Genomic DNA, 25,507 nt, shown 5'->3' on the forward strand with positions numbered 1-25,507 from the left:
ATTTTATAAAAAAAAAATAGTTTTCTTGAGTTAACCATTGTTTTTCAAATAATGGCGGGTCATTGCAGCGTTGCCAGATCGATTAAATTCGCGTAAAGCGAAAACGCCGCCAAGCGGAAATTTTAGGAACCTTTTCCGTGTTGCCTGCTTTTGGGGATAATGTAAATTATATGTCAAATAAATGTAGATAATGACCGATAGATTCAGCGATAAAAACAATCGATAACATGGCGCGCAATTTAAAATATATTTATATTTTAACATTCAAATACAAGTGCACATTTTAAACGTTTTTCAACAGGAATAAATTTGACAAAAACAAATTACTAACCATTTCCACCCACCAATCAGAAAAACACATCGCTTACAATGCTTGTCAGACAAATAGGTACACACATTTATTTATGTTTTTTAGCTGCTGTTTACACATTCAGGAAAAACTAATTCTGGTTTACTGCCCATACGCACTCACACTAACTAACACGCTCGCACATCGATGCCAAACAAATTCTCGCTAATTTCACACACAATTAATTTATTCACATCTAATTTACCATTTTTTACACATGACTTTTCATTTCAGTTTGGACTCGTGTGGGTTTTGATTTATGTTTTCTTCTAAGCTACGGTAAAAACTACGGCTAAAAAACGCAGCAGCAAAAGCCGAGCTGCATTTCATCATCATCGTCCCTCGATCTCTTTCTCTCGTTTATGTGACTAACTAATTGCCCATATTTTATTAGGTTTACGTACACATTTATGTATCTAAATATATATATATATATATATTCATATAAATTAATTCAATGTTTCGGTGTTTTTTGCTCTGCTTTGCCTTGCATATAAAAATAAAAACTACTTAGATATTATGCAAAAATCAATAGGACCTAAAAAATAAACACGAAAATGTACAATATTGTTTTGCCTTTGCTTTTGTTTTAGCGCTTTGTTTTCGCTGTTTCTTTAACGAACTAGTGACGACAGTTTTTGTATATTATAGGTAAAAGTTTGCTTTTTGCGGTTGCTTTTTTTTTTGTATGTTTCTTGGTTGGTTGGTTTCAGTTGTTGGGCTCTTTTGGATTGGTGACTCTTCGACGACCAGACTTAAGTGACTAAGAAAACATCTCTGTTTCAAAATAAGGTACAATGATATATTATATTTTTGTTATCCATGTACAGGTATATAGAAAACATATAGTTCTTGCAGGACCCCTTCTCTCGAGCGCTTAGCTTTTCGGGAACTTGAGTTTCAGTGGTGCCCAAAATTGGGAGCTTGACTTTTCAGCAGCCGCTTTTCCCTTGTCTTTACAATAGTTTTGCTTACTTTTCAGTGTACGCATATAGTTAGGTCTGTTCCACAGCGAGGTTTTGGGTCGGGCTGGAACAGAAGTGGACGATCGACCCCAGGGAATCGATCTATGGCAAATGCTTTCATCCCTATCCTCCTATTTTGCTTTGCTTGCGGTCATCTATGGTCTATGTAGAGTGTATTTTATAAGTAATACTGAGATTCTGCTAGTTAGACGTCTCAGGTGTGTCGAGGACCCCGTGCCCAGACCCGCTCTAACCTATCTAGTATCTATGTATTTTATGTAGTTTAATATTGAAGTTGTGGACACAAAGGCCAAACTATTGTTTGGGCAGCCCTTCGAACAGAATAGAAAGTAACTTTGGTTTGTGTTCTATGTTGCTTTGCGTGTTTTCACCCAGGGAGAGATGGCGGACGTGCAGGATGCTTATGGTTTCACCAATAAAAATGATTAACTAAGGTAAATTTAGATTTTTGTCGTTTTCTTATAACAATACACTTAACATTGCACGCGTTTGGGGTTTGTTTTGTTTTATTTTAAAGAAATAAATTCAAACAAAATCTTTTTAAAATAGTTAAAATTTCTAAAATGTTAGGTTACTAAAAACATCCCCTTCTCTCCCCTCTCGTATATGTAAGTACCTTTCTCCACCCCCTCCACTTTCTCTCCGCCTAAGTAACGCTGCCCCTTGCTCCGCCAAGCTTTGTACAAGTGGTGACCCCCATCCTGGCCAAACTAAAAATAAGTTGTACTGTCTTCTGTATTGGTTTCTGTTGCCGTTTCTATTTTATTCTCTCTGCTGACTATCTAGCTATATACTTCAGATGGAATTCACTTGCCACGCTGCGGGTCCAGGAGGCTCCTGGCCAGCCGTATCCTGGTCAGACCCACTCCAATGCCCAGACCACCACCACCACCACCGCTGCCCACGCCACCGCCACCTGCGCTGCCATTCCCCACGGCAGCCGCCCACTTCTTGGGGCGCCACTGTCACTTTGGCTGGATCCTGGCCGAGCGCTCCAGCTCGTTGAACTGCCCGTAGTACAGCACCTCGCTGATCAGCTTCTCCGCAATGATCCGCTGCGTGCGGTCCATGGTGCGCAGCTTGAGCGACACGTTCGAGCCAATGAAGTCGCAATCGTCCCGATTGAGGGACTCGGCGTAGAAGGCGGAGGCCGCCACGGCCGCCTGGGCGGAGACGCTGCTCTTGATGTGCCGCCCCGGACTGGTGGCCGATTCGGTGGCCTCGTCGTTGTCCGGATCCGGTTCCTCGCCATCCGACATGCTCTCCCTGGAGCCGAGCAGCGAGTTCATCAGCATGTGACCCGCACTCCCAGCACCACTAAGCTTTCGCATGTTCAAGGGCATGGCGATGGGCGTGCTGCCGGCTGCATCGCTGCTGCCTCTGGGCGGCAGCACGAAGGCACCGAAATTGGCCTTGGCCTGGGCCACCCGCAGGTCCTGGGCCATGTCCACCAACTGCAGGCGGCTCTCCTCGCCCGCCGAGCTATAGGAACGATGCGACTCGGGCGGTGGCGGTGGGGCCGGTCCACCCACCCCGGCCGCCGCCTGGCCATGGAAGTAGTCCACCAGCTCCTGCTTGATGTCCAGATCCTCGTGGCCATGGTGCAGTTGCTGCTGTTGCAGGTGCTGCTGCTGTTGCTGCTGCAGTTGCTGTTGCTGTTGCTGTTGCAGTTGCTGCTGCTGCTGATGCTGCAGGTGGTGCGTGTGCTGCGCGTGCGGGTGGCTGTGGTGGTGCATCTGCTCGTGCGCCTGCCTGGGGGTCACCGCTCTTCCTCCGCCTCCGCCCGCCGGACTGTTCAGCAGGTGATTCTTGTGCGCCTCGTGCATGTTGGTGTTGGGTATGCCTGGACTGCTGCCTGCCTCGCTTAGAGTCCGGTCGGATTTAATGGGATCGCTGGGTGGATCGTTGGCCTCCCGGCTACTGGAGCCTCCGCCAGGACCTCCTCCGCCACCAGGACCACCTCCGCCAGTGCTGGCCGGCGATCGCAGCTCCACCTTGGCAGCCAGTTGGCCCAGTGCCGCTGCCGCCGCCACATCCTCCTTGGTGTTATTGTTGTCCTCATTGTCCGAGGTGTCCATCGTTTTCAGGGGGCTCTGCTGGAAGTCACTGCTGCTGCTGCCGCCAGTGCCGCCGTGGTAGCTCATGGGCAGGGGCACTCGCAGCTGCTGGGGGGGCACACCGCCGCCGCCGGCACTTCCTCCGCGCTCCGAGCCCCCGCCTCCGGAGCCCGATATCGGCGGCGAGTACTGACCCGCCGTATTCCAGCTGTCCAGCGTCTGACTGCTCGCTATCAGCATGGGTATATTCAGGCCCATCTGGAAGTGGAAAACGGAACGAATGCGAGAAGGTTAGTGATAAAGTGTATATGGGCGGGTGTTCCGCACTTCGTCATCGTGACGCAGTCCAAAAGATTGGACCATCACGATAAGAAGCGAACCGAAGCCAGCACTTGAGAGCTAGTAATCACCCCATAAAAATATTAAGTGAAAAGCGATTAATTAGGAGCTTTTCCGCCTCTAAAATTTAGTTATATTTGGAGGAACTATTAAAAATTATAAATTTTTAATTATATTTGAAAGAACTATTAAAAATTATAATTGTATAATAAATAAACGACTTTTTCGGTCCTTAAATGTAGATATATACTTTTAGAAATAATAATAGAAACCAACTGAATTTAGGTACTATTATAACATTGAAAATAAAATGGCTAACTTTCAATTTATATGTACCTACTATCAACAATAAAATCATGAATTTTTCTTTTAATTTATGCTAACAAATAAAAATAAATAAAATATTTTAAAATAATTACGTTAAGTTTATATGTAGAATATTTAATTTATTTGATATATCATTTATTTTATTTTAATTATTGCTCTCTGCATATCATTATATCACCTAAAACAACACCTCATCCATATAAAAAGCCCTATCATTATTTTAAATGTAGGTCACGTTAGCATCTATCTTACTATCTAATTATAAACCCAGATTTGGTTATCTTTTGTCGAAAAGGAGTCTGTCAAGAAACCGGATAGTGGTCCAAAAAGTGTCAAAAGTGTGAAACTAATAAATTTTTGAGATAGCAAGGAAATAGATTCGAAAACTAATAGTAATGATGACTGGTTTAATAAACTCATGCTGACTAAGCTACATTTATGTCTCGAGTTTAATTTTTTTAAAATCATGGTGGATAAGCACGCTTTTTTTGATGGATTGATTAAAGTACGGTCTGATTAAAGTACGACCTGGTTATTTCGGCCTAACTTGGTAAAATTTAGATTTTAATTGGTACGGTAGACCATATTAAGAATGTTGTTTTTATTAAACAAATTAATCAAACGGTGCTTATAAAACTTAAATATGTTTAATAATCACTAGTGATTTGTAATTCCAGAACCTTCTATAACTAAAAGCCTTGCAGAGGGTATAATGATTTCATTCAGAAGTGTGCAACTCAGTAAAGTAAACCTTTCCGACCCCACAAAGAATATATATTCTGGATCAAGACCGTCCGTCCGTCTGTCCGCCCGTGTCCGTCCGTTTCTAAGCAAACTAGTCTCTTATTTTTAGAGCTATCAGGCTGAAACTTTTCCAAAAGTCTTCTTACTTTTGCAGGTAGTACGGAATCATCAGAAAACCAACATTTTTAAAAATTATACCCTTGGTAAAAATTTTTTTTAATTAGTGAAATTGAAATTGAATTTTTTAATTCTGAATTTTTAATTTGGGATTGTAAGAAAAAAAAAGTATGAAAAAAATTATAGCTTGGCATATTATCTTATACTATTAGGAATATTATTTTTTGTCCTTAAAAATTTAACGTGGTGTTACTAACGTTGATTATTTCGTATAACTGAAAGTGTATACAGAGTTCGACTTGCCGAAGCTAACTTCCTTTCTTGTTTTCTTTTCAAAAACCCCCTTTTCAGCCGCAATCCAGACTACTTTATTGGTGTTTCTTAATACCTGCCGCATCTCGTTAGAAGTCGAAAGCAATTTGCATATAATAATGCTAATTGTGATCGCCAAAACATGCACTTGTACCGCGTATTTCCGATTGAGTTGAAATTATTTAGAAATTTGTGTTTTTGTTTTTTCCCACCGCATTCCAATGCCGGTCAAACCCCCCGCCAAAAGTTGTTTTTGTCAATGCTTTGAGTAAAGCTAAACATAAATTAAAGCCGAATTAACGGAGTCATACCAAATTATGATAATAATGGTCAATAAATAATAATTTGAATGCGCTCATCGATCGAGATATTGTTGTTTTGTATTTTAAGACACCAATATGGCAAACACACGAAGCGGTCAAAACAAATTAGCTGACACAGGCATGCAAAAAAGAAGAGAAAGAAAGTTTGATCTGGCACATTTTAAATGCCCTTGTGGTATAAGTTAGTATAAATAAATATTTTAAATTATAATTTAATATATTATATATTAGAATTTTCATCATATCTAGAAATGAATAAATATTTACCATATAACCATAAAAGGCAAAAAGATATGGTCAGTTAAGATCATTAAGAACTATAATACTTAAAACTATCTAATACTTCTCAAGAACAAAAAAAAAACTGTAATTTCACCAGAATAACCTTTTATTAAAAAGCGAATATAATATCTTCCTTATAGACCCCCTGAACCTTAAATGTTCAAAACATTCTATTTGCATTACCTTAATAATGATATAGCAAAGTTTTGACCAAAATGGCCATACCTTCAGAGAGAGTATAAACAAAACACACTTACAGGTGGCAAAGTGCGCGAACTTTCCAAACAAACCCCCGCCCGGTAAAAATACCTCCCTTAACCCAATATTGCTCGGACTTACGTTCGATGAGTTTGTAGTTGCCACCGATTCCAGGGGAATTCTATGTGGAATTCCTGGGGATCTCAGATTAATGTTGCTATTATTACTATTGTGGTAATGCATTTTGATTAACGTATTTATCAAAGATCGGTATTTTCGAATGACCTGTCTTCGCACTTGTTGTTGCTGGACTTTTTTTTTTGTTTTGTGTGTGCGAAAGCGACGACAACGCGACTCGAACTCGTAATATTTTGGTCCGAAATTATTCTAGCGGCGTAGTAAAAATTTCGAACAGCCGAATAACGTGTGAGAGCGGCAGACAGTGGGAGAGAGAGTAAAAAGCTATGGTTTGAAGAGAAAGCTTTAAGAGAACGTGGCATTTTTTTGGCCGTGTGGGTGACTTACTAAGAGCGTGATAGAACGGAAATTAACGGTCTTCTGATCGGAAATTTCAGAAGATTTGTATCTCAAAAAGGGTAAATAAGATTCTTGAAAAGAATACGTGAAATATTTAGCTTTCAATGTATTTATTATAAACTTAATAAATATTTTTTTTACTTAGGTTTGGTATTTAAAAAAATACAAGTGATGTATGATGTCTCAGCATGTAATACAGTCTTTAATTGAAATCTACATATCCTTGAAGAAATCCGAATAGGTCTTACATCATACTCTAAATCGAAAGACAATACGAATAAACCAATTCAATATCAATATCCCGTGTTGTTTGTTGTCTTTTGTGAAAACTTTTGCAAATGTCAGCATTAGTTGCAGAGAGTCTTCCGACACTTGAAAGAGAATGTCCGAAGAATTCTTCCACTCGAAAGAACGCGAGAGAGAGCGGCATGGAGAGGGCTTTTAATGGTCAGGCGACGGCATTAGCATTAACCTACCCCACGTTTGGGGTCTCACTCGAAAATAATTCCGCAACAACTATAGCAACAATAAAAAGTTTAATGTGGTCAACTCGACGGTGATCAAAGTAGGCGCTCCCTCCCTCTCTCTTTCTCCCCTCTACCAATGGCTCATGCCATCCCTCTCTGTCTGCGCCGATCTTTTTGATTTCGCCTTTTTTGTCTGTCTGACTTATGGCGCCTAGAACTTTCCATCAAAAAGCTGCGACAAAACACAGGCGGCCAAAAATGTTTGGCGAAGACGAAGTCGGAATGCTCTTTGATCAAAGAGAAAATACATTCTCTTACTTTTGAGTTATTATGTTCTTGAAAGTAGGAAAAGAATTTAATAATTTCTCATGGTTCCCATTTAAGGGACCTAAAAAGGTGAAATATTTCACTTGTATTTCTCTTTTCCCAATTTGATTTCCACAATTTGTTCATCAAAACGCCAGCAAATGTCAAAACTCGATTGTTGCTTATTGGGGCATCCCGAGAATAAGAGTTCAACCTGGGTTGTTTATTTGTTGTTGCCCCCGCTGCTGTTTTTAAGTTTCCTCAGCTACGCCGCCCGCCCCCCCAGCGCCCCAGCGCCCCACCGCCCCTGACTAGTTGTTGTTATTGTTGTTGCAGCTGCTTTTGTTGTTTACGCATTCAGAGCAGAGTGCTCGCGTGTGTTTGTGCGTGTGTGTATGAGTGCGCCGTATGCGTGTTTGCATGTCTGTATTATTATTTTGTTAAGGCAAATAAAATAAAACAGACAAGAGAATGAACTCGCACTCGCTCGCTCTCGCCCGCAACACTCTCTCCCGCTCGCTCTTTCTCCCGGATTGTGTGTGCAACTGAAAAATGTAAACAAACTGATTATCATCCAATCCAATGAATAAATAACACACTACACAAACTACGCGTCGTCGTCGTCGCTGCTTCTACTCCTTTGGCACGAAATCCGCCCCTGCCCCTGCCCATGCCCCTTTCACCGCCCCCTCCGCCCACTTTCTCCCCACCAAACCCCTTTCTCCTCGCCGCCCATTCACAATTGTCGCGAGCTACCTCTTTCCAGAGGCACAGTAGGGCGTCCAAAAAGATATCTCTAATAACTCCATAGATCAAAGATACTATAAGGGGCGTAGGCAGGATTTTTAATAGGGGGATAGGATAGAAAAAATTGAATTTAAAAGGAATAAATAAAATTATTAACTTTTTTGTAACTAATAGAGAAATAGTTTATTGTATTTTTTAAATTATTTTTTTATATATGGAACCATAGACGGCTACGCCTTGTTTATCTAAAAAAAAACTTTAATATTTTAAAGAAAGGAATATAAAATGAAATATGGAAAAGCTATATGTGAATTACTTTTTTGAAAAGATACCCAAATACATTAGTATTATTAAAAAAAAAAAAAAACAATTTCAAACTGAAGAATTTCAAGAAATTCAAGTTACCAAACTTGTTTAATCGCATTAATCATTGTAAGTGGTTTTAAGTCATAGATACATTGTATAGTTCCAGAACCACACTGTATTTTAAAAACATGTTTCTCCAGCGGAGGAGTTTCAAGAAATTCAAGCTACCCAAGCTCGACTGTACCTGTCCGCTGCTCACGCAAATGTTTTTGAAGTACGATGGCGATATTTTCGCAAAAGCGCATACACCGCAACAACAAAAATTACGGCGCAAGTAACAACAACAGTAACGGCTACACTAACATTAATGAAACTGCCATGAAAACCGCAAGCGCAAGCGCCGCACACAAAACCCCCAATCCCCCTTTTTATCCGCCGCTCGACCCCCTCTAAAAAGGAGGGGGGGGGGATTTACACTGGCCGGGGAGTCGTTAAATTAACAGTGGAACAAATTGCAATTGAAAATGCATTGCGGTGTGCGCAGGTGTGTGAGATGGCTTTGTCACCTGGCAGGTGCCAATTCCAGAGTTGCCAAGTGTCTCGCTTTAGGGTTTAATCCCCTAAAAGCATTGGTTGCACTAACCGGGAATAGTGTCTAATGATTTTTCCAATGTTTATATTTTGGTCCATTATTTTACAATTATTTAGCAAATTAAATCTTCTTGCTTCTCTGTGTACCACTTCCAGAGTTGCCAAGTGTCTCGGTTTAGGTTTTAATCCCCTTAAAGCATTGGTTTATATGCATATGCTGTGGATTTTTAACAAATTTTCACATATTAAACATTGGGTCCACTGTTTTACATTTTTTTTATTACATTAAACGCTTTTCCTTAAAAAAAAAAATAAGAAATTAAACTTTTTTTTACTGAGTCCCACTTCCAGAGTGGCCGAGTTTCAACCAAAGAATCAATTTCTTTGAAATGTATCTTTTCAGATTAACTTTGGGAAGAATACACCAAATTGTTGTTGTAATACATATTCCTCTACCCATAATTTTCAGCATTTCATTTTCCTTGCATAGTTTCTTGGAGCTCCACTTTTTCCGAGTTCGCCCAAAACTCCAAAATTCTTGCACAACTTTCGACGGCGGGGAACTACAGCAAATTCTAAGCACTTCTGCCGCCCCAAATACCTCCCGGATTTTCCTCCTACAACAACACTCCCGTACCCTATCATCATCACTATCATCATTATCATCTACACACACACACCGAGCAGAGAAAAAACCATACGCTGCGCGCCTGGCTCTAAACAACTTTGCAATGAATGAGTAAACAAAAACAAACGCTGACTTCGCTGCCGGCGTCGCAGTCGCTGCTTATTTGCCTTGCACTTTTCATTCCGCCACCGCGGGGGTGGGAGGTGGGAGCTGGGTGGTGTATAGGCAGTGCAAGGGAAAACAAAACAACGCGAGTTACAACAACAGCTTGATACTCCGCTACTCTAGGGCTACTGCCGCTCCGGCTACAACAACAATGGGAAGCAAAAAACAAGAGGATATTACACTCGAAAAACTCATTTTCGAATAGCAAGGATTTTTAGGATTTCCTTTAAAATTTAGAAACTTAAAAATAGGAGAAAGCTTAAACGCATTACTAAAAGATCGCTTAAGTACTTAAAAACTGCCTAAAATAGTTAGAAAGCTAAGAGAACAGGCATAAACGCTTTATCCTGAAGAATTCGCGGTTGAGTTTTCAATAATAATAATGGATAATTTAATGGTAAATAAGTAAGGTTTCAAAAATGTATTTTTAATTTAGAACCTAAAGAGTAGGGGAAAGTTAAACGCATTACTTAAGTACCTTAAAACTGCCAAAGATAGTTAAAAAGCTGAGGGATCAGGCATAAACGCAATATCCTAAAGAATTCGCGGTTGAGTTTTCAATAATAATAATAATGGATAATTTAATGGTAAATAAGTAAGGTTTTAGGTTAGAAAGCAAAGGGATCAGGCATAAACGCAATATCCTGAAGAATTCGCGGCTGTGTTTACAAGCAAATTGGGCATTGTTATAGGTAAAACTATCCTAAGAACCTCTGCATTCCATATGTTCCTTTTTACATAATATTTTTATCATAAAAAGCAATCGATGTGAATGATTTGGCTCTACTGAAGAATTCGCGTTTTTCAATATTTCTCGTTTTTGACCTAAATAACTCATTTAAAACATTATATCTTGTTAAGAAATGTTACTTTTTTGCAGGTGTGGCAGATTATGAGGTGCAAGCGCTGGCTGGTGGGATGTGAGGCGGTGCGTGAGTCGTTTGCTAGCCACAACATTGCGGGACAACAAGCGAAACAACAACGAAAACAACATATTGTTCACTTGTCTTGAGGAAAATACCGCAGAGCAAAACAATTGCAAAATATGAACAAAAATACATAACAATAAGGGGCCGGTGGGTGGTAGAGGGGGGTGGTTGGGCGCCCTGTCCGCTAGTGGGCGTTCTGAAAAGGGGGCGTGGGCGTTGTTGTTAGTGCCTGCACACGCAAATAATAATGACGCAGAAGCAGAAAAAACAGCACGAGACCAAAGCCAAACCAAAACACAAAAAAAGGTGGAAAAAACAATGGTAGCAAAAAAAGATGTTAAAACATTGCTATAGAGGGTGGTTCAATGGGCAGCCAGTCCAGTGTGAACCGACTTTGTCTTGTCAGAAGTGGGCAAAGGAAAAGTCCAGTGGAAATTTAAATACAGTAATTAATCGAATTAAATGAAAAGAATAAGCATTTTATACAAAACCATAAACTCCTAGATAACACTTTATCAATGAATGTCGATTATAAAAATAACTAATGATGCAATTGATTTAATGAAGCCACATTTAATGACCCTCTGATAACGAGTTGTGTGAAATCATCGCCAAAAACGAACTTTTGTTTTCAATGGTAGCGAAATATAAATGAAGTAATAAAACTGAATTAATTATTTAAAACTATTCCAAACAAATTGGGATTAATAGTAAAATTACATTTAATAACCATTTATTTTTTGTTATTTCCAAAGCAGGTTGGTCTTAAATACGAAAATATTTTATGGGTACCACAAAACCAGAAAACCAAAGGTGACATGACTTGGACAAACAAGTTGCATGCATTTAGCTGGGCCACGCCCCCGATTTCCCCAAGCCCCCTCACTAGCTCGAAACCAAAAAAAAAAACAACAACCAAACACACACACACATTAAACTGAGAAAAAGTCCAGGCGCCAAGTTTTATATTCTTTTCCTTGCAAAAATTTCATTTGTTTTCTAGAAACGGCAGCAAAAAACGAGCGAAAACAGCCAGAAGAGAAGGCGAACGGCAACAACAACTCCTGGCATTTTGTTTTGATAAGTCTGACAAACAACAGAGCCAAGTAAAAACAAAAGCTTCCAGCGAATCACGACGGGCAAAATGGGTGGTAAACTCGAGGGTGGGGTGCGGTGTCCACTGGGTAACCACAAAACAAAACGTCACTACAGCAACAGTGAAACAAAGACCCAGTCCAAGGCGGAGTTCCAGCAGCCAAAGTTGCTAGTTAGTCCATGGTTGCTTTTAATCAAATAAGAAAGGGAATCATGAAAAAACATAATTTTACTTTAATTAGTATCACTTTACCTAATATCTAGTAAGAGCACTCATTTGACTGACTTGCTATGTTCACCACCGTGGAATAATTTAAGATATTATAGTAGACTATGGAAAAGTACAGAAATGTGTGGGGGGTTAACTTTGAGGCCTGCATCCCAAAAATGGTCATTGTAGCTCTTGTAGATCCAGAGTTCCATCGGACTTTTCTGCAGATACATAGGTGTACCTTTTAGTAAGGGTATTCAAAACAACAAACGGAACAAAATGGAACTCGAAAAAATCACCGTAGCAAGTGCTGCGTTTGCTCTGCCGCCGTCGCAGTCGCCAACACATTTCGCCGTGCAAAACAAACATTTCATCATACAGCGCAACAACAACAATAACACTAACAACAACAACAACAACAAGCGAAGGAGAAGATTAAGGTGAAGAAGAAGAGCGGCGACGAAATGTCAGGGCCCCCCAAACGCAATACGCCCCTCTCGCCACCCCTGCCGCCCACTCTTTGCTTGCCTGGCGCGACAACGCAAATAAGAGCAACAAAAGTACCAACAACAAGCAGACAGACAGTGCGAGAGAGAGAGAGGAGGAGAGCGAGGGGCCAGAGGGGCAGAGAGCTGGGGCCAATGCCTCGCACACACTCACACCACTGCGCATTTCTAAGAAAAATTTATGCGTAAAATTTTAATTCTGTTTTGATCGTCAACAACAGAAAAGAGCACAAACAAGAAAGAGCGAGAGACAGAGAGTGGAGTGGAGTGGGGCCACTCTGCCGTTCAAGCTCTCAGTGCAAAAACCGCAAGTCACTTGCGCACATGGGCTCTGCCTCTCTCTCTCAGGCCAACACTCTCAATCTCCCCCCTCTCATTTCACAGTTAACTCGAAGCCGTTGTTTTGATTGAAATTAGCACTAAGGTTTTTACTTTTTTATTTGCCTGTAAAATATTTCAATTGATTAGCTTCCAAAAATATGTATGAAACGATTTGAGCTAAATAGGCATTTGTTGCCAAGACGAAAAATAGCGCCACACGTGTGCCTATGAAACGTTTCTTTTGAATTAGTTTTTGATAAGAGTTCTAAAGAAATGAATGAATTAAAATTATTCGGAAGCAAATTTCTTACGATAAGGCCATTCATTTTTCTGCAACTAAATGTTTGACAAAAGCACTTTATGTATTTTTTACCAGAAAAGCTGAATGATTCAATTTCTTAGTCAGAAAAAATACAATTAAATTCCTTAAGGAATACAAAATATTGTATTTCCCATCTCATTTTCATCTATCACTTAATTTACCTCCTTGGGTTAAAGATCTGCTTTAATTCTGGTTAATTTTTCATCATTTCTGGAAGTGGACTTTGATTTTTAATCTTCATATGTACATATGTGTGTAAATGTACATGTGATAAGGCAAGCTCTCTTCCCAATGGAACATGAAATTGTATTAATTAACCAAAAACCTTTAAGGTAGGCATAAGAAAAATTTATGTCTTGCCAATTTATTATTTTTTAATTGAATTTAAATTAAATTTTTGATTTAAAAATCAAACATTTCTTTGGAAAACTAAAAAGTATTTTAAAATGTATAATCTATAATTTATTGAACTATTTAAAGTGTTTTTTTAATCCTAATTCTCATGGCATACGTAAATGCTTTAATTTCTGCTAATTATGTGTTATTATTCCTATACAAAAACCACTGATTAGTCATTGGGGTTTTTATAACAGACCAAAAATTGTCAAGGAAATACGAAATGAGAGCTATAGCTATTATGGACAAGTGAGGAATACCCGAGAATATGCTAAGGGCAATTCCTGGTATTTTAATCAAAAGAGTGGGTTTCCTAACCTCTTGTTTTTTTTTGGTGTTTTTTATATGTATACAAAATATTAAAATAAAAAAAAAAATTACAAGAAAATATAGAAATGACTATGTTATGTTACTTATTTTTTAAATGTTCCTTAACTAAAAAATTTAAATTTAAAAAAAATACAATAATATTTATGGACATGTGAGGTACCACCCAAGATTATTTTATAGGCAATTCCTAGTCTCTCGTTAATTTTAAAAAAATTTATTTTTTTTTTAAGAAGGTCACCACTTACCGCTCCGAAGTATTTCAGCTCTTTGGTCTTGATGCGTCTGTGCTGCATGGCGGGCTGCGAACCAGGCGCTCCTCCGCCCCCTGGTCCGCCGGCTGGTGCTCCTCCGTTGCCGGCCGCTGCGATCGTGCCGCTCTCGTAGGCCGCCGCCGCCGCCGCAGCCGCCAGTCCGTTCAGCCCATTGTGGGCGGCGGCGGCGGCGGATGAGGAGACGGGATTGGGCACCAGGTTGCCGCTCGAGGCGTTCAGGCCGGGTCCTCCAGGACCACCACCACCACCGCCGCCACCCCCACTCAGACTGCCGCCGCCCGCCTCCATGAAGTCGAAGCGCTTGAAGGCATACCACTTGGACGGATTGGGCTGGATGCCCTGGTATATCTTCACGAACATCTTGTGCTTCTCGCGCCGATACTGGGTGAGCAGCACGTTCATCTTGCGCTCCACCTCCGCCTTGCTGCAGCCGAAGCGCTCGGCTATCTCCGACCACGCTCGGAAGCGGCACAGCTTGTCCTTGTACTTGGGATCGGCGCGATTCCAGAGCTCCGTGTGGCAGCGATACTGCTCTATCAGCTCCAGGGCGTCGTCATTGGTCCACTCCATGATTTTGGGTGATATCTCACCCGCTGCTTGACCTCCTGCCCCGCCGGCGACGGGCAGTGGGATCAGCTGCTGTTGGTGTTGCGCTTGTGGGTGGACGATGGTGGCCTGGTGGTGGCCCAAATGCGGATGATGGTGGTGCTGGAAGGTCTGATGATGTGCGGCTGCTGCTGCGGCGGCTACCACGCTGGCCGGATTGAAGTTCATTTGCCACGCCTCTCAACCGATCGTGGGACGGGTGGATGCTTTGTATACACCACTATAATGTATAGTGTATATATTATATAGCTCTGCTTGAGCTTTGCTTCTGGCAAAGAAAACTCTCAGGGAATGTCACGCGAAATGCACTCAATCAACATCGTCTTCTTGGGTCCTGTCGACTGGGTCTCATTCTCTTTCATTTAGCACTGTGTTCACTACTTTTCATCAACTGAAACGATAAGAAAGTAAGGGATTTCATTTAATATCTCCATATTTTAAACTATAACTAACTACTTTCACATGTCTCTGGTTAAAGATCCTTAACATTTTAAGATAGAACTGGCTTTCCCTCAAATAGCACTCGATTAAAGGCCTAAGAAAACAAGTTTGACTTGGGCATTTATCGTTTTGTTTACGTTATCGCCGGGTTTTTCCCGCACGTCAAACATTCCGTCCCTGAGTCGAATGATAACCATGACTCATTCACCACGCGAAACACTTTCAGTTGTTAGCGGCCAAATACGTGCAAGCGAAACGATCGCCATTGGTCATTCATGCTATTATATATGATATTCCATTTCATGTGGTCCCCGGGTTCTCTGTTAACTTATTTGTCCGTCGAGGTGTTAATCAGAAATGGGAAATTTTCAGGCCAACACCTAAAGCATGGCCAAGAGCAAACATAAGAGCCACAAACTCGCAGATCCTCTTCATCATTGCCCATTTGAAATAGGCCTCTGTGGCATAACTCCAGAGCTCTGAAGTCCGGTGGCAGTCAACTCGCTAATTGCTGAGATTTGCTATTTGATTTGACATCTAATTGATAAATTTCGAATGACATTTTGTGTAAATTAAGTGCACGGAAAGGGAAAATAAAATAAATATTTTAGCAATCTAACATTTGACTTGGATTTTTGTAATGGGTTCGAAAATACTAATTGCAAATATTAGACCGTTTTAATTGTTGACTGCTGGAGTCAACAGTTAAATAAGTAAACCCAGTCGAACTAATTTCACAATCAAAAAGTATTTTAGCCATTCCATTACCGTATTTAGCTTCATTCTAATCCCTAAAAAAACAATTATAATATCTGTGCCCACAACCAAAAATAAACTCAGCCCTCGCGCTTATCGGGGACGTCTCCAAGGGTAGATTAGGCGAAAATTGTATCTAAACCATGATGTGACGCAAACTTATGAAATTGCCCGTAGCCGTGACGTAGCCATATCTTTTTCAAATGTCACCTGAAGTGCTCTATGGAGATTCCATAACTGCTTATGAAATCCCAGTGTACGGGGTACCCAAAACGATATTGCGTTGTTTACTCAGCGATCTAAAGATCGCCATTATCTGAACTTTAACTGATCGACATTTGTAATCTCGCCAAACAGTGAAAACAATCGAAGCGAGCTTTTTCCATTCAGCAAATTCCCTGTTACAGGTCCGCAGTACATTTTTTACAATCAGTTTTACAGAACACGTCATCGTCTGCCTAGGTCAGTGGCACTATATATAGTATTCAGCTCGGTATGGCATTATACGGAGGAATAAAGTCCGCAGTGGATGATAAAGCAGATTTTATTCGGCATTAGCATTTTGACGTGCAACTTGCTTTTGCACCTGGAAAAATACCACATTTATTGGAAAGTTTCGAACTACTGTAGAATCTGAAGTGGAAAATTTCAGGGCATGACCAAAAGTCGGGAGAGCTAAAATCGTATAACCAGTATTTCTAGAAAGAACAATTTAACGTATTTTTTGAATAAATAAAAAAATCTTGTTCAACCAATGGGTATTGAACCAGGGACCTATTTTTATTGAGTCCTATAAAAGTATGTAAAGCCATGCTCATAAGTTCTAGAAAAGGCGATCCTGGGCATTGAACCAGGGACCTATTAAAATTGAGTCCTATAAAAACTTTGATCGTTAAGATCAAAGCGTACGTGAAGCCATGTTCATAAGTTCTGGAAAAGGCAATTTGAAATGTTGTTTAATAAAGAAAAAAACTTTCTTTACATCCTGGGTATTGAACCAGGAACCTATTAAAATTGAGTCCTATTAAAACTTCGATCCTTAAGATCAAAGCGTACGTGAAGCCATGTTCATAGGTTCTGGAAAAGGCAATTTTAAATGTTGTTTAATAAAGAAAAAAACTTTCTTTACATCCTGGGTATTGAACCAGGGACCTATTAAAATTGAGTCCTATTAAAGTATGTAAAGCCATGCTCATAAGTTCTAGAAAAGGTTATCCTGGGTATTAAACCAGGGACATTAAATTAAAATTGAGTCCTATTAAAATTTTGATCCTTAAGATCAAAGCGTACGTGAAGCCATGTTCATAAGTTCTAGAAAAGGCGATTTGAAATGTTGTTTAATAAAAAACTTTCTTTACATTCTGGGTATTGAACAAGGGACCTAAAATAAAAGTTGCATAGATCTTTGTAAAAGATAAAAGTATGTCTGAAAGTAAAGCCACAACCATCTTTCGTTTTAAATTTTTTTGTAAAACTTGTATGACCACTGGGTATTGAACCAGGGGCTTCTCAAAATTAGAGTGACCCTAAGGCCTTTAGAAAATGTTTTTTAGGCCTTACTGCCTGTAAATGATATTATTTTCGCATGTGTATAATGAAAATGTCGCAGTTGCTGCTGGCGGAGAAAATTCTGCCAAGAAAAACGCGTGAGTGGTAATGTTGTTTTTCTTTTCTTCCTTTTCTTTTTCTTCGTAATCGTGTGTGTAAATGTCACAAGTCAACAGAAACAGAAGCAACAACAAACGATAACAAAGATGGCAAGGCAACTGCTCGCGCCTCGTCATTCACAATAGACGGAAGTGTATTTCGCACAGTACACACACACGCCGCACACTACACACTTGGGCAAAATCTACACCCAGGGACACGTGCGCTTTCACTCGCACCAACACCAGCGCATGGGGTTCATACTATGCGGCATCTCGCTTTTACATCAATCTTTGTCGAACGTAGATTTTCGCTTCCTGGTTTTGGCGACGAGCGCAATTTGCTTTACGTTTTAGTACTTGTCGTACGTACTTACGAAGCACAAAAGCGGTCAATATAATAGCACTGGATTACGGAATACCAGATGGGATCTGGGGGTTCTGGAGATTCCCTCTTAGGGTTTTCTGGGAAACCCCTATATGTTTTACTTCTGGATTTTAAATACTATCGCTATTTATTATTTTTCTGAACAATCTGTGATTGTCTCTGGAAAATCCTTTTTAGGGTTCTTAAAAAAAGCGTCTATAAGATATGTTTTAGGATTCAGAAAAGTTTTCTTTATGGTTATATGTTTTCAGGTAGTGAACAACCAGTCAGATCTTATAAGAAACAAAGGATCAATCTAAGTTCGAACGTAAAGTTGATTAGATAGGTACATGGCACTCAGTTTTTAGTGTTAAGAAGGACTTGGTTTATGTCTCTATAGGATTAGGAAGTTTTTTTAAGCATAATATTTATTATTGAACTTGTAAATATTTTTTCTTAGTACTATTTCATTAAAAGATATATTTTTCCAAAGTTCTTCCGCTGATAGCAACTCTCAACTTCTTTTGGGGTGTTATCAACTAGAACTATTCTACCGCCCGCCACTGTGCAACTACAAGTTCGTAGACGCCTTTGTGTTTTAGCACACGATTTAGCGCACATAATTTCATAAAATAAATTGTTTAGTAATCGGTTTTTGTCGCGCCAACTAAAGTTCGAGAAGTATTTCTTTTTGCGCAGATTTCTACGCTGCGCAAACAGCTGGATGAATCATAACGGTAAACTCGCGCACGGCGCACACACACGCACAGACTTGCACAATCAGAGTTGGAAAGAGACGGGCGATAAAAACTTAATTTGTTTTTAGTTCAGCTTTCATGTGCTTTTTATTGTTTGTGTTTTATTCGTCTGTGTTTTTTTGCCTTCTTGTTGTGTTTAGTTGTTTGCTTTTGTTGTTTGCGCCACACTCTGCGTCAATTTTTAGACGCGACACATTTCGGTCTATTTTTAGAACTTGTTTTTTACGCCACGCTGCTCTTTTTACGCACTTTTTCGCTCTTTGTTTGTGTTTGAGTGATTTTCCAATTACTTTCCGTTATTGCCACGAAATTGGAAGTTTTTTAAATGTGTTTTTGGCCAGGTTTTTTCGGTTCGGCTGTTCCCTCGCCCGATTCGTTGGCGGTCCGTGTTATTTTTAAGTAGCACAGTTTTGAGGGATTTTCTTGGAATTCTGCGGTCAGTTCGGTCTTGTATTTTGCTGTATTACTTGCACTTTTGCTGTTTACTGATTGTGTGTTTTTGGATTTTGGGTTTTTTTCCGAGCTACAAATTAATTTGCATTTGCTGTTTGATTCGAGAGTCCGAGAATCATGTGCGACTGTGTGGGGATTTTATCAGGAATTTCTAAATGTCACCGTTTTTATTGTCTTGTAATGTGAATCACGGCGGAAATGCCTGGCATGGCACTCTTTATTGGGTGTTTATTTTTAAATTACATGTGCTGTTTTACTTCAATTATTTCTGAACTTTGTAGTTTTTTACCTTACGTAATCAATTAGTTGGCGAGTTTTTTTTGACATAAATTCCCCGCCTTATGTGACAGATTTCTTTGAGCAATCTCCAACCATTTTGAATTCGTTTAAATTCGCTGCCAAAATAAAAGGTCTGAATCAGAAAACGTTGAATTTGCATAAAATCCATGTTATCCACGATTTAGTTTGTTTTCGCCTTTTGTCATTTTGAATAAAAAAAAGAAGAGGGAGAGAAGCAACACAGGCCAAAACAAATTAAACAACGCAAAAAGTAAACAACACATCCGAGGCGAAATTGAGCACAGAAACTTAAAAATACATTTCAAGGCGCGGGGAATGAAATAAAAAACAATCGCACGCACAGACAGCAACGAACGCACATGCTCTATGCGGTATTGAGATAAATTTGGAAAACACTTTTTGTGAAATCTTTGTTTGAGGAATGGTTGTTGTTTGCCTAATTGGTATTTCTTTATCAAACCAAAATAAATATTGGCTTTCGGGGCTCCGCAAGGTTTTTGAGTCTGTTTCAAAATATTTGATCAATTGAAACGTGTACTTATAATTGTATTGAAAATATCTGGTTGGTTAAGAGTTTTGTTAAGGTTAAAACATTGTGCATTATCAGTCCTTTTTACAGTATTTTAATTTTTTATATAATTTATCACACAGTTTTAATCATTTCTTTTTTGATATTGGTTTCGATTTAAATATATTTTAAGCACTCTAAGGTTTATTTTGTATTTAATAGGTTTGTTAAGGCACTGAATTTTTTGAATGTCCTTACATTTTTCAAAAATGTGTCATTTTTTCACTTTCAAATTGTCCAGTCGAAGACATGTCACAGCATGTTTCATATTTGTTTTGCACTGATATTCCGCCGAAAATGCAGTATCCTTTCGTGAAAATATTTCAAACCATTTTCTGCGTCTGGCAATTGCTTCACCGTTATTTGTTTAGCAAACAATACGAATGAGGAAAGGAAAACAAAAGGAGGCTGCGGCGAAAACAAACATCTCCCTGAAACACACACACACATATACGCACGCACACTCGCAGTGGCGATATTTACCGCTATTTCGGAGGCGCTGTTGCGCTTTTACTGCTCCGCAATTTTCCCGTTACGCGCGCAATAGATGTACGATGTACTATAGCTCTACCGTTACAACCGCTCGCGAGCACCGTCTGTTAGCGTCTGGCGTCTGTTTCGGCAAACAGTCGCAAACCTATTGGCATCGATTTGTAAACGCACCGCACCGACTGCGACGCCGGCAGCGAAATTGAAATGAGCACAGGCGGCAGCGGCATCGGCATCGGCAGCGGCAGCGGCAGAAGCAGAGTAAACAGTTGTTTCGTGGAAAAACAAAAACGAACATCGTAATGAAGTTCTCTTTGGCCTGTTGTGAAATTCTACGGTGCTTTGTCATGCTTAAAGCAACAACAATGGTGCAAGGGGGCTGGGACGGGGCAGGGAGCGAGAGAGAGCGCGTCGAGACGGAGAGAGTGAGTGAGGTTGAGAGAGAGAAAGAGCAGTGCGCGCCAAAAAAAACACTACCAGACGTACAGCACTGGTCATGAAGGTAGCACTGGGTATGCCTAACAATAATTGTAATTGTTAATCATGAATAAGATTTAATGGGATTTTAGAGGAAAAAATACTTGAAGACGTCCGCTTCTTTGGCTTTTATCTCCTCAGATATAAACTATATTTGTGTGTATGACGCGGACACATTCGAAAAAGAGTTAATACATACTTTTTTAAAACTCTCATGATTAACTATCATTATTTTCAATAAATTTAAGTTATTTCAGTTCACGTATTACGGATTTGCCACCTCTGCTGTGTGAAGGCTGACTGCGACGCGGCGTCGACGTCGACTGCGCAGTTGTTTTGATAAAGAGCAAAAGAAACACGGCAGCAACAACAAAGGGGGCAATGGGATGGGATGAATGGTCGGTGGGGGAGGGGTGCCAACTGGAGAGGGGCAGGGGGTCGACCGCTTCTTGGGCCGCACACACACACAACGACACGCGCGCAGCCGAGTCAAACAAACAAATAAAATGTGAAGCAGAAATGGCAAAAAATTAAACAAACAAGTAAACAGGAGCGGTTCAGCGAAAACCCCGAGTTGAACGAACCGAGGTCGACAGAAAAAGCAAAAAAAAAAAAAACAAAAATTATGACAATATAAAACCATAATCACAAGCTGCTTCGCGCCAAAATGAAACAAAATTCTACTACGTCGTAGTACAATTCCTAAGACAACAAAAAACAAAAGAAAGTTCAATCAAAGCGTTCATATATTTGACAAAAGATAATTTAGTTAGCAATCACAGAACTCACTCGCCGTGTTCTTTCTTAAGCACAGTTTGAATGAATGTGGATTTTGACACAAACTTTAGATTGAAGTAAAAAAAATGTTTTTAGAGTTATTTTTTTGTATCTAGATGAATTAGGACATTTTTTTTTTTGATAAAAAATTTTTTTTTGATGAAGGTTCAACTCCTACTCCTGAAGACACTCTCCTTTGTTTTATACAAAAAACACTCTGGTAATACTCATTGTGCACTCAAATGGGTGTTGTAGAAACTAATTAATAATAGAAATGCAAAGCTGTAAGTCTTCTCTTTTCTCCCCACTTGATAAGTTCGAAATATTTCCTGCTTTTCTATTTCGCTGCTTTTCTTGTGTTTCTGTTTCGGTTTCTATTTATTTTTGTTTAGTTTTGTTTGCTCGTTAGCCGAGTGGGCGGTACAGTAGGGGGCAGGTGCTCTCCCACACCCACTCCCATCTTGTGTCCCTCTCTCGCTCGCCCGCTCTGGCCGCCCCTCTCGCTCGCACTCCCTGCTTGTTTGTTTGTTTTTCGTGGCGTGTTTTGGTGTTGTTTTTGTGCTTGGTGCGTAGTTTTTACGTTCGTCATCGTTCGCCTGGTATTTCCGTCTTCTGCCGGCGTCGCTGCTCGCGCTCTGCCGCAGCGCTGCCCAAATGGTTTGCCTTGAGTTGTAGTTGAACCATATATTTGTTTCTTTTTTCCTCCTAAAAATTGCGGATTGCAGTTGTGCACTGGAAAAATGGGACTATCGAAACTGTTTTTTTTTGTCTGACAATGAATTTGTATTAGTGTATTTAACTTATTATATTATTTATTACGAATGTTACCAAATATATGAAAAACTTTAATAAGCAATTCCTTTTAAAAGACACAAAAAAACAAAATGTTTACAATGTTTGTCATTTAATAGGTAATTATATTACTCCACATACATTAAATACTTTTAATTTTTCCTGAAAATATTCCATACATAGTTTTGGTTTTTTCCTCTTTATTTTTAATTAATTTTTGCAAGATATTCTTTTGTTTTCGTCTTACTATGGCGCTGCTTTTTCCTCAGCCGCAGTCGCAGTCGCTGCGCAGTCAACGTGCATTGCGTTTTTGGTGGCTGCGTGGGCGGTGTATTTTTGCTTTTGTTTTTATTACTGTTGTTTTTCTCTCGTGCGCAAGTACTCAGTTCACGTGCTGTGCTCTTTCCTCCTCCCACGCCTCCTTCAACGCCCCCTCCTTTCTTTCTTTCTCTTGTCTTTCGCTGAGGCATTGTCTTGCGCTCTCTTTAGCGCTTTATGTGTTAGTTTTCCGTTCTTGGGCGAATTGTTGTTGTTACGTTACTTTTTGGTCGCACTGTGGAATGCCAAAACCAAAACTTGAGAAAGGAAATCATTAATTTAAAGAAAATCAAATTAGTAAATTATAAAATAAGAAACATACATGTTTGCTTGCTTAATTATTTACTTAGTATTTAAATAAAGATAGGTGAAATAAAAAAAAAAACATAATCTAATCCCCCATCCAGTTCACCTGTTCAGTTCTTGAGCATCATCATGACTTTTATTCAAATTAAAAATAAAATGCAAAATTTTAAACTAATATTATTATAGTAACAGGTACTCATAGGTCTTTCAATATCTTTAAAAATCATGCCACAATTTTCAACAGTAATCCACTTTAGTTATTAAATCTGCCTGAGCTTTATGCTGGCACGACAAATAAAATGGCAAGTCATCGTTTACAGGGCACATTTTAATAGATGCGACCCACTGTGAAGGCCGCATGAGAAATGCTAATTAGTACAAATTCGTTTGTCACAATTTGACAGAGAGCGGGACTCTTTTCTTTTTTGCCAGTAATCAAATAAGAAAGTTCGACAGGGTGAGTGGGAGGGGGTGGATGGTCCTTTCTGTGTGTGCGGGTGCTTCTACCGCTGCCGCGTCCTCGGCCAGCGTCGACGGCGACGCAGCAAACAAACACTTGTTTGCACAGGAGAACGGGAGAGCAATTGGGAGAAATTATTCTCTTTCGGAGAGAGCAACGAGAACATTGAGAGAGCAGGCGCACAGGCAGCGATTATTGTCATACACTGAACAAATTGTAAATATGTTTGATAATTTTTATTAAATAAGCAACAAAAATTCGCCAAACCATCTGTACTTCCATGGAAAAAAAATTGATCCTTAAAAAAAAGTGTATTTAGTTGCAGTAGATTTAAACTAAACAATTGTTTTTGTATCACAATTTTTAACATTTATCCACAAAAATTATTAAAAAAATAAACTTATAACCATTTTTAAATGCTAAATGCTACCTGGCCTACGTGTCGTATGAGTAATTTAAAGAAAACTTAAGGACCATTGTTGCACTTTTTTCCATGTCTTATTACCTCAATTTGTTGCAGTGTATTCGCGCATGTTTGCGTGCGAATTTACAACTAGGAAGCAATTCCGTTTGTTTACAATGTTTGTGCGTGGGCGGGAATGGCGGAGAGAGAAAGAGAGCGACGGTATAATGTCCCTGACTACCAGAAATTAAGTTGTGTTGTTTCTTGACCCCTCGGCCCCCGCCGATCCCCTCCTCTCCACCGCCTCCCGAAAGAGACGTCGGCGCCGGCAGCGACGTAGCTGAAGGTCATTATCCATTCGCATTTCTCTGTCGCTCTTGCTGTTGATTTATGTATCTTCATCATCACTATCTTTTAGGGCATTCTATATTTTTAGGTACTTAAGGGGGGCTTACAAGTTTAGTTTATACTTTAACAATGTAAATTAAAAAATTATTTAGTATTGGTAAAAATTGTAGTACAAATATATCGCATATTATTTTTGCGTTCTTCAGATTTATGTATCTTTATCATCACTTATGTTAGGGACTTTCTACATTCATATTTTAAAACTTGTTTTCAAAAATAGATTTAAAATTGTAACAAAAACTGAATTTTCATAAATTGAGAAGGGATTTATAAAATTATAACATTTTGTATGATTCCTTATCATTCTTAATCAGTCTTAAGATACATATTTTATTCATATTTGAAATTTTTTCGAAACAAACTGATCTTACGTGATCTTTATCCCAATGTAAGGGTACGTCTTGATCGAATTATGTATCTGGACTTGAATTAATTCTGACTTGTTTTTTGGGCTTTCTTTTATTGTTATTGTTGTTGCTGGACTTCGGCTGTGGAATTGGAATTGTGTAAACAGCGGCGACTGCGAAGTCGACAGAGCAACAACAGTGAAGGCAACGCAGGCATGAGAGTAAACAAAAGTATTTTTTTTTCTGTTTTTCGTATTTTGCAGAGACAATGCAAGAAAGTTGGGTTGAGGAAAACTGCAAAGTGGGGTGGGGGCACAGAAGAAGAAGTTTCAGGGGGCTGAAGGGGATGGTGTGTACATATAAGAAGGGTAACGGACAGAAAGACGGAAGGCAAAGTTAATGAAGATGAGCCTGATGAGTTTTGTTGCTCTTGTTTTGTTTTCGGCCGCCTTTTGTTGTCGAGCTTCCACTGCAAAAAATATGCAAAGCAGCAGCAACAATAACTAAAACAACAGTCAGGCGGCAACAACAGCAACAGAAAACGGCAACAAGAAATATATACATAGATATGTGCACGTACACATGCGGCCAAATTAAGAGGACCAAGCGTCAGGGTGTTACAAAATATCCATGAATGTATCTGAAAAAATTATAAAAAGATACACGAGGTAT

General features: G+C 39.6%; 2 protein-coding genes across 4 annotated transcripts in view; one reads left to right on the plus strand and one right to left on the minus strand.

Annotated features, from left to right (window-relative positions):
- The window catches only part of LOC108033591 (fibronectin type-III domain-containing protein 3A), a 260,877-nt gene that overhangs the window by 89,650 nt on the left and 145,720 nt on the right, over window positions 1–25,507 (plus strand). The window lies entirely within an intron of this gene.
- On the minus strand, window positions 365–20,689 carry LOC108034395 (box A-binding factor). Of its 3 annotated transcripts, none has more exons than XM_017109279.3 (3): window positions 20,542–20,689; window positions 14,137–15,160; window positions 365–3,650 (listed from the first exon to the last, which is right to left on the minus strand). In XM_017109279.3, the coding sequence occupies exons 2-3, from the start codon at window positions 14,935–14,937 to the stop codon at window positions 2,301–2,303; spliced, it is 2,151 nt and encodes a 716-aa protein (XP_016964768.1). In that variant the 5' UTR covers window positions 14,938–15,160; window positions 20,542–20,689; the 3' UTR covers window positions 365–2,300. The 3 variants fall into 3 exon arrangements, with proteins under 3 accessions (XP_016964768.1, XP_050741576.1, XP_016964790.1); XM_050885619.1 differs by lacking the exon at window positions 20,542–20,689 and adding an exon at window positions 19,480–19,605; XM_017109301.3 differs by lacking the exons at window positions 14,137–15,160; window positions 20,542–20,689 and adding an exon at window positions 6,176–6,432.

The sequence above is a fragment of the Drosophila biarmipes genome, chromosome 2L, assembly GCF_025231255.1.
Source record: "Drosophila biarmipes strain raj3 chromosome 2L, RU_DBia_V1.1, whole genome shotgun sequence".
In the NCBI taxonomy this organism is placed as follows: domain Eukaryota; kingdom Metazoa; phylum Arthropoda; class Insecta; order Diptera; family Drosophilidae; genus Drosophila; species Drosophila biarmipes.